Consider the following 9775-nt stretch of genomic DNA (forward strand, 5'->3'; position numbering starts at 1 on the left):
GCCCAAACACCCCTTCCTGGCTCCTCCGCTTGGGATCCCGTATCCATCTCCAGAAGCAGGGCTCAGGAGGCGGGGAGGCGATCTGGAGGAGCCGCTGAGGACCGCACTCACCCAGCCCGGTGCCACAGCCAGACCAGCAGCCCTGAGGCTGGGGGCGGGCCACGGTGCCACGCCCCGCGCACGCGCACTGGGAGTCGGCTGGACCGCACGGACGTTCACGTGACGCGGGGCGGTGCCCAGCGGGGCTGGAGGGCAGGGATCGCCGACAGGAGGGAAGCAAACGGCGGGATCCGCGGTGGCGGTAGCAGCAGCATGGCCGCGCTCTATGGGGGTGTAGAGGGGTGAGTGCGGTCCGGAGGAGGGAGTCCGGAAGGGGCGGCCTGGGCCACTCTCTGGCCCGAGGGCGGGGCGGAAGGAAGGCCGTGGCCAGGTCGGCAGGCTGGTGACCTCCCACCTCAGTCAGGGTCCGGCCACTTTTTTGGGCTGTGGGGGTCTTGTGGAGGAGTGTGTGCCCGCGCGACGGTGCCCTTGCGCGCGCGGTCGTGTGTTTTGTAGGCACTGTGTGCCACGAGCACACCCCGGGGGGGGGGTCCTTTGTGTTTAGCGGCGGAACCACAGCCCTTTCTCCCACGAAAGACCCACTCCACAGTGCTCCGCTGGAGAAGCTTCTTTTTTCCATTCCCACTCCGGAGAGAGTTTTGCAGAACAGGTGTCAGGTGTGAAGTTGCTGGACTGGGGGTGGGGAGCGGGAGTGTGGTGGAATCCGGGACAGTGATCTTTGCCGGAAGGTATCTGGGACCTAAAGCTGGGGGAGGCTGAAACCCCTCCATTCTTGTCGGCACTCCAGGCTACTCACTCTAGAGCCAACCCTCTGTTATTCTTGCTTATTTCCTGTTCGGAAGCTTGTCTGCAGGTCTTTTTGTAATAGCTCTTCCCCTCGGTGTGACTATGGGCAAGAGTTTTGCCCTGTCTGGGCTTCAGTTACAACGTGTGTGAAGTGATAAGAGGGATGAACCGAATGATCGCCAAGTCCCCTGCCAGTCAACATTCTGTGAATCTGGGTGTGTCAAATCAGGGCACAATAGAGGGTGTGGGCTAGGGCACTTACTTTTGAATCTGAGATTGCATTACTTCTATGGCAGTCACATTTCACTGCTGACTAATGGACCCCAAAGTCTTCTTTTTTCACATGCATTGTTATGATTGGACTCCCCTGTCCTGTACTTATTGCACTGTTTTTTAAAAAAAACTACAGAAATTTGCGTTCATCCCTGTTATATTCACGTGTAACATATGACCCATTTTTCCAGTTTGTCAAGAGGTTCTTTTGGATGATAATCTGCCACCTCATGCATTAACTACCCCTTGAAACTTTTTGTCATCTTTGAGTTTGATCAGCAGGTCTTCAATGTCCTTTTCTGATATTCCTAAAAGTACTGATCAATAAAGAAACGTACATCGCACCACCACAGACCTCCCTCCAAACTACCATTTCTCCCAGTGATAAGCATTTGACCATTTAGTTGCTTAAGCAGGTATTAACTCTTACTGTCATCTGGCCAGCATTTCTCACAAGGGTGTCTTGAAAATCTTGGCAGCTGGAGCTGCTAAAGGCAGCCGTTAGCTATTGTGAGAGAAGCAGAGAGACGTGCCATTCTTTTTAGTCACGTTTACTGAGTGTTACCTGTGCCAGGCATGAGGGTAAATAAATGATCCAGAGCTTGACCCAGTGGAACTTGTAGTCTAGTGAGAGGCAGACAGGAAAACAGCTTAACGCACGTCTAATACAGAGGAGTCCATGGGGGCACTGACATGGCTGAACTAATGGAGCTATAGTGGTGGGCCACACATCGGAGGTTTCAAGGACAAGGTGATATATGAGTAGGGTCTTGCAGGATCAGTAGGATACCCCCAAGGGAAGCTAAGCAGGAACTATGTTTTGGAAGTCCAAGAGCGCAGCAAACACCCAACCACAGAGGAGGGTTTGGGAATGGTGATTGGGCTTGCTGAAGCTGTCCCCCTCACTCTGGGCTCTGCCTATGACAAGGACTGCACAAGTTTAGCTGTATCTGCAGGTTTTTCTGAGCAAGACTGAGTGCCCCCTTGTGTTCTGTAGGGGAGGCACACGATCCAAGGTCCTTTTACTCTCAGAGGATGGGCAGATCCTGGCAGAAGCGGATGGACTCAGCACAAACCACTGGGTAAAGGCCACACTGAGGGGACCAGTGGGCTTGACTGTGGTTTTATTCTCTGTAACTCCTGTTAAGGTGGGGGCTGGGGGCTCACTTGGCAGCCTGTAGGGGCGACAGAGGTCAGGCAGGCCTTTGTAACTCCTCCTTCCCTTGACTGGGGCCAGCTGATCGGGACAGACAAGTGTGTGGAGAGGATCAACGAGATGGTGAACAGGGCCAAACGGAAAGCAGGGGTGGATCCTCTTGTTCCTCTACGAAGCCTGGTGAGTCTGGGTAGAGTTTGGGAATTAGGTCACAGCAACACTGAGACAGCGAGTTTGAACTAGATGAGTCTGATGACTGCAAAGGGAAAGGCCTTGAGGGCTTAGTCTCTGGTCTAGAAACTCACCTGATCACATCCACTCTTGTGGCTGCACTGTCACCTACAAGCCACAAGGATTGGAAGAGCACAGGGCTTTGGAGAGCCATGAGACCTCAGTTTGAATCCCAGCTTTGTCACTCAGCATCTGTGCTGTGTGACCCTAAGCAGGTTACTTATCTGCTCAAAGCCTCAGTTTCCTCGTTTGGAAAATACGGATAACAGTAGCTACCTCAGAGTTGCTGGGATGGTAAAATGGCATGATACATCCCAAAGTGGTTTGCACAGAGCCTGACCCATAAGGGCTGATTAAATGTTACCTGTTATTCCTGGCTCAGAGCTTTCTCCCAAGTTGCTGTAGCTCTGGCTACTTCCTGGACGTATCCTCAGTGAGATGTCCTGCAGACACAGCCAAACCCCATGCATTCCGAACCAAGCTTATCTCTCCTCGACTTGCTCCTCTGCCTGATTTTTCTGTTAAGGGCAGTGTTGTCCTCCCCAGCTCCTGACCTGGCATCGTTGAATCCCTCGTCTTGTCAGGGCTCAGTCCAGGTTCTTCTTGCAGCCGCAGCCTTCAATGAGGCAGTGTGTGTGGCGGAAGGCGGACTGGGGCTGCATGAGCAGGGTATGCCCAGCGGTAGAAAGCAGGGAGCAGATATTAGGAGGGGAGGGGGTTGAGAAAGGAGCTGGGTCTGGGGCCCTGCTTGCTCGTTCACCTCCCGCGTGGCCTAGGGCCTATCCCTGAGCGGTGGGGATCAGGAGGACGCGGTGAGGATCCTGATGGAGGAGCTGAGGGACCGATTTCCCTACCTGAGTGAAAGCTACTTAATCACCACTGACGCCGCCGGCTCCATCGCCACAGCTACGCCGGATGGTGAGGAGGTGGAGGGAGGGGTGAGGTTGAGAACCGGTTTTCTTGGGGAAACCCCTTAGATTTAGCTGGCAGAACTTGACTAGTAAATACCTGGGAGGCAGCCTTCATCACGGCCCCTACTCCCTTCATTAGCTGAAGTTTGCCAGAGCAGGGACTGGACAGAAGGAGGGAGGGCAGGAAGGGTGTCTTGATGGGAGGCAAGAAAGGAGTCAAACGTAAGACTCCGTTGCAGAGGAGGGAGCCCCTGGGCGGTGCAGTGATGAAGCTGGCTGGAGAAAGCAGCAAGTGCTGAAAAGACAATGGGAGGAACTCTGTGACGGGAGTACAAAAAGTGATGGTATCGTGAGATTGGCATTTGAATCTCAGCTCCTGTTTTGCCAGCTATACCATCTTGGAGAAGTTATGGAACGCTCTGAGTTTCAATTTCCTTATCTATACAATGGGGGTAATTGTATTCATAAGGTGGTTTAGGGTGCTGAATGAGGATCACTGTGTGAATAGGGTCTGACACAATCCCTGGCACATGGTAGGGACTCAGTAAAGCAGGTAGTCACTTGAAGACTGGCTGGGCAAGGAGACACAGACTCGTGTGCCTCTGTGTTCCCTAGAGAAGGGCACTATGTGATTGGAGTTTCTCTGAGACCCAGGCCCTCCATCTTCAGGCAGGAAACTAGCTGGGCTCGGTTTTCTCTACAAAACTGGGTGGTGATCCCTTTGCTTGGGGCTGGTTTCTGTCCTTTCTTCCTCAGTCAGAAGCTGTGTGCTCTGTGCAGGGCCTCGGCCGCACTGAGCCTCCTGTGCCCTTTCCCCAGGTGGGATCGTGCTCATCTCTGGGACAGGTTCCAACTGCAGGCTTATCAACCCCGATGGCTCTGAGAGCGGCTGCGGTGGCTGGGGCCACATGATGGGAGACGAGGGCTCAGGTGAGCTCACGCCGACTGGGCCTGGCTCAGGGTCCTGGACCGTTCACTTCCTGCAGCTCCCCACCTTCCTCTCCCCTCCCCTCCGCCTGCTGACCCCCTGGGGCTCTCTGGGGAGAGCACCTGAATCTGAGTCCAAGATAATGACTAAGAGATCTAGAGATGCAAATGCTGGACTAGTGGCTGGCCGTGCTCTTCAGCAGTGATTTGCACCCGGGACTCAGATTCATGCCTCAGCATAATAGCCGTTGCCTACCGGTGTTGACTTTTGGAGTCCTTAGGAGGGAATTGACACTGTGAAGGTGAAGGCCATAGATGTCGGGAAATGCTGTACCAGTCTGCTCGTGGGAAGGGGGTATAGAAGCTCCTCCCACCATCACCTCTTTATAGGTAGCAGGTGGACATTTTCATAAGGGCCCTTAGGGTCCAGCTCCTGGCAGTGACTCTGGTGGTTTGGGTGGCAGCTGACTGACCTGGTCTTTATGTGGGGATGGGAGCTGATGTGACACAGCTTCACCTGTTCAGTCTTCCCCCTCCAGCTTGCCCTTACGTGGATCAGTCAGATATGGTTTAATTAGAGGACCCCAGGCTGGGAATTGGGGGCACCTAATTCTCTGTAATACTCAGCCCTGTCTAGGTCTGAGTTTCCTTCCCTGTGAACTCGGGGAGATTGCCCCATCTTCTTAGCCCTTTCTGCTCTCTGCAGCCTACTGGATTGCACACCAAGCAGTGAAAATAGTGTTTGACTCCATCGACAACCTAGAGGCGGCTCCTCATGACATTGGCTATGTCAAACAGGCCATGTTCAACTATTTCCAGGTACTTCCCCTGCCCCTGGTACACATGCACACCTGGGATAGGGCAGTGGGAGACCGAGCAGGAGTGAATTCAGGAGAGGGACTGGGTGGGCCCGGGGATGTCGGGGTGAATTGTTTGTCAGAGCTGGAGGATGGAGAAGTCGTCTGTGAGGACCAGATTCAGAATGAGGTGGGCATGCATTCCCCGCATGAGGAGAGGGTAGGTTGGGGACAGGCTAGACTTCATCCTTGGGCAGCTAGACTCTGCGGCGAGGTGAAGGCAGATGCCATTTAGGCTGAAGTGAGAGGTGCAGGGTGAGATCAGGAGACAGTGCACACGGACACAGGGACAGCAGGTGAAGTCTGAACAGGTATGTTGGACAGTGCGCTGCCTCTGGCTGTATGGGTCAGGGAGGAGAGCCTGTTAAAGAGGGGCAGGGAGAGTTCTCGGGAGGGTACAGCTTCCCACCTAGGGCATCAGGGATTGACTGCCCTCCTTGTCTGGGGCTGTGCTCATTTGAAGTGGGTTAGGAAACAGCTGCCTTTAGCTGCACCAGAGGTGGAGGCTGAGAGAGGAGAAGGCAAGTAAGTTTCTTTGAGAGACATCTCTCTGGCTGAGGGCCACTTAGGCGAGCTGACTGAGCAGATTGGTTCTGAACACCACTAATATGTCTACTACTCCCTCTCATTGTTTAGTCATTATTATTAAGACATTAGAAAGATTAAATGACATGCTTTAAAGATTAAAAGTATGTATGACATGCTTAATACGTTGCCACAGATGCTCAGATTTTAGCCCCCCACCCCCTCTTCCATTTTAGTAACGTATTCCAGGGAATCTGGTTCCTCGGGACCTTCAAAGGCGTTACAGGTGTGTAAGGTAGTTGAGGTAGAAGATGCACTTTATGTGGTGAAATAAGTGTGGGAGAAACAAATCAATTTTGACTTCTCAGAGCCTGTGGTCTGCATTGTGACTCTTAGGGGAGAGGGGCAATGAGCAGTAGTGGTTAGATTCCTTCGACCAAAGAAATCTTTTCAAGAGCACCTCCAGGAACTGCAGAGGACTCTTTGGTGAGCGCAGATCTGTGCTCTGTGTTGCGTCCAGGCTGACCTCTAAAGAGCAGTAGAGGCCATGCTGGCGAAAACAGATAACTTTTCTCAAATGAGAAGTCTCAAATCCTTGCAGTCTAGAGCTTAAATATTATTCCAGCTTTTCAAACAGTAGAGACATCAGGAAGGCCAACTGGGTGGGCAGACTGGGAATTTTCCTTTGCTTCTGATGACTATCTTGTGCCCTTTCTCTGTCTCTCAGGTGCCAGATCGGCTAGGAATCCTCACCCACCTGTATAGGGACTTTGATAAATGCAGGTTTGCTGGGTTTTGCCGGAAAGTTGCAGAAGGTACTGGAGATGGGGTAGGGTTTTATCTGACTTTGTTCTGCAAAGACCTCCCTAACTGGAGGGTGGAGTAGGGTTCAGATGGGGATTGGAAGCCAATTTCCCTTTGACCAAGTGCTGTCAGTTTTCTGCCACCGTGGGCCTTGGTCCTGGTGGGCCTTGAGGTGGAGATAGAAGGACACGTGGGTTGTACTGACAGTCGTTTAATATTACCTGTTTCTCTTCTTGACAGCTGTCACGGTTTGTGCAGGCTGTATGTCTGTTTCTGAGAAATTTATGAAGCAGTTATCCTTTGGGCAGATCTATAACTTTCTTTTTTAACGAGTGATACCCAGAGGACTAGGGAATCACGGAGAGGTTAGGCATATTTGGTTGGGTATCAGGAGAAGCTGGACCATAGGGCTTGTTTTCTGCACGTTGCTCTTGCCCCAGTGTACGGTCCATGCTCCCTTAATTTGGGTTCCTGAAGCCTCAGGGCATTGTAGGGCCCTCTTAGATCCTGCTGGTCTGAGGCCCTTTCAGAGCAGAGCTAGGAAGGGGCTGGGCTGACTAACAGCAGACTGTTGGAGGGGGGTGGGCGGCCCCGAGAGGAGTACCAGCCAGCTGTTCAAGTAGGGTCCTGGGTCCCCAGAGCAGAGAGACCTTCGGGGACAGACTGAATAACTCAGTGTAAGTTGGAGTACAGACCAGGTGCCAGTGTTTTCCCCAGCGGGGCTGCCCTTCTTGAGTGCCTGGAGTGAGCCACCTCTGTCCAGGACACCCTTCCTAGGGTGGAAGTAGCTGGTGGGGGCCGGTGGGTAAGGATGAGAGGCAGCTCTGGAGGCTGGCTTACCCCCACACCGTGAGGTGAGCGTCTGTTCCTGATTGAGACCTCTGCTAGCCATCGTACTCGCACTGTTGCTGCCCCGCGACAGAGAGAGGAGGAGAGTAACTGAGGACCGGAGCCTCCCTGGGTGTTCACCCGCTCCATTCCTTCCTCCCTACCCCAGGTGCTCAGCAGGGAGATCCCCTTTCCCGCTACATCTTCAGGAAGGCTGGGGAGATGCTGGGCAGACACGTTGTGGCAGTGTTGCCTGAGATTGACCCGGTGAGTTGAAGGGGGGAAATGGAGGCTGGGGAGCTGCTGGGCCAGACTCGGCCCTTCCCCATTAGAATGAGACTGTCCCACCAAACTGTGTAAACTGGATACGATTTTAAAGGAACTTCGGGTATGAGAAAAACTCTGCAGGAAGTCTATAACACAAAAAAGTTCTTTGGGTCGGTGCCTTCCCTCATCTGTTTATATATAGCAAATTGGTTTACTGTGGTGTATGTGCTGTCCCCTTTCTTTCAGTCCTGCTTCTGTCCATTTCCCTCCCTTCTCTTTTCTTCCTCTGTGTTGCTGCTTAACTCTTTTTTCCTTTCCGTTCTCTACCTTGCCTTTATGAATCTCTCTCTTTTTCTCCCTTTTTTTTCTGTTGAGTCCACCTTCTGGTTCTCGGCTAGAGGGAGAGTGACTGGGATAGGTTGGGCTAGTCTTAAGGAACTGCCCCTCTGGCACTGGAGAGGCTTGCTTGCCCCCAATATCCGTTTCTGCTCTCCTCCAGGTCTTGTTCCAAGGGGAGACTGGCCTCCCCGTCCTGTGTGTGGGCTCTGTGTGGAAGAGCTGGGAGCTGCTGAAGGAAGGTGAGTATAGGGTGGGGGGCAGGTTGAGACAGGCAAGGGCAAGAGATGGGGCTGGAAAGGGGGTGGCCTGGGAAAACAGCCTGCCCTGGGGAGGACTTGGGACCTGGGCCCTGAGGCCTGGACAGGCCACTGATGTCTCAGACCAAGACCCTCAACCTTCACTCTTCCAGGGAGCCCTTTTACAGTGTCCCATCCAGCTTCCTTGAACTCTTAGAAAGACATTCTCTTCCAAAGGATTTATTAAATAGGCACCACCTTCTAAAAATTAAAGACAAATCTAACTTGAAATTGGAGCTTCTGACCAGCATGTGGTGACATCCCAGTCACCATAATCCTAGAAGGAAAGAAATGTGCCTTCTGCAACCTTGCAGCTTGTTTCAGGTGGCGGTGTGGTTTCCATTAGATACTCTGAAGCAGCTCCAGGATCCCTGATGCTACCTAGGAACCCCCGGGAGGCATCGGGGGCTGGGGGCCTCGGGCTCCAGCGCCCCACAGCCGTTACTGGACTCACGCATCCTGGTGCAACCATCTGTTAGGGATTTGGCATGTAGGACCTCCACAGGATGCCTCAGGGCCTGGGCCTCTTCTTTCCCTCCCTCTGTCCCCACCTTCTCCCTGATCTCTCACCTCCATCCTCTACGTTCTTTCCTCCAGGTTTCCTTTTGGCGCTGACCCAGGGCAGAGAGATCCAGGCTCAGAACTCCTTCTCCAGCTTCACCCTGTTGAAGCTACGGCACTCCTCTGCCCTGGGCGGGGCCAGCCTAGGGGCCAGGCACATCGGGCACCTCCTCCCCATGGACTACAGCGTCAATGCCATTGCCTTCTACTCCTACACCTTCTCCTAGGGGGCTGGCCCTGGCTCCACCCCCTCCAAGCCCAGTGGACATTGGGTGCTGGAAGGCAGGAGGCTTTTCCTTTTCTTTTTTTTTGAAAAAGAAACATATAGAAGAAAATAAACGCACTTTACCCACTCCCCAGTTGGACTGTGTTATCAAGCACGTTTGCTATGTACATCCTCAGCTCACCTGCCAGCAGGTATCCCAGAGGGCTCAGAGATGGTCTTAGCCCAGGGTTTAAAGCCCCACCCCCAGATGCTTGGCCTGTGGTCTGCAATCTGCTCGCCACACGGTTAGGCAGATAACCTGTGTGCTGCCCCTGCCCCTGCCCACCACGTTAGATACTTAACGCCATGTGGCTGCCAGTTAACCTGTGATCTCAGTTTTCTCCAGTCAAAGGTAAGGGTCAAGATCACTGCCTGACCATTTTTAGTGGAACTAAGTGTTGTCCATGGAAAACATCACCAGCAATAACCTTAGATATATCACACCCTCTCTTGATAGTCCCAGTAGGATTTAGGGGACAGGGGACAGTTCTAATCTGGGAGAATTCTTACCTCACTGGATTTGGTACTTACAGGTAAACAGCACATTTTGCAGTTGTTCTGCATGAATGAGTTCTTAAGAAGTTGTGAGGATGGCTGAGATCCAAGAAGGCCAGCTAGACACAACTAGGTGGCCTGCCTGTTCCTGGTGACTGCTGGCCTGGCTCTGGTTACAGGATGACACTTTGTTG

General features: G+C 52.9%; 1 protein-coding gene across 2 annotated transcripts; it reads left to right on the forward strand.

Annotated features, from left to right (window-relative positions):
• The first annotated feature begins 212 nt into the window (after positions 1–212).
• NAGK (N-acetylglucosamine kinase) lies at positions 213–9176 on the forward strand. Of its 2 annotated transcripts, none has more exons than XM_068565173.1 (10): positions 213–341; positions 2117–2201; positions 2357–2455; positions 3283–3424; positions 4237–4347; positions 5051–5163; positions 6454–6541; positions 7528–7625; positions 8125–8203; positions 8858–9176. In XM_068565173.1, the coding sequence occupies exons 1-10, from the start codon at positions 313–315 to the stop codon at positions 9046–9048; spliced, it is 1035 nt and encodes a 344-aa protein (XP_068421274.1). In that variant the 5' UTR covers positions 213–312; the 3' UTR covers positions 9049–9176. The 2 variants fall into 2 exon arrangements, with proteins under 2 accessions (XP_068421274.1, XP_068421273.1); XM_068565172.1 differs by having other exon boundaries at positions 219–341; positions 6454–6555; positions 8858–9010.
• The last annotated feature ends 599 nt before the right edge of the window (positions 9177–9775 follow it).

The sequence above is a fragment of the Eschrichtius robustus genome, chromosome 15, assembly GCF_028021215.1.
Source record: "Eschrichtius robustus isolate mEscRob2 chromosome 15, mEscRob2.pri, whole genome shotgun sequence".
In the NCBI taxonomy this organism is placed as follows: domain Eukaryota; kingdom Metazoa; phylum Chordata; class Mammalia; order Artiodactyla; family Eschrichtiidae; genus Eschrichtius; species Eschrichtius robustus.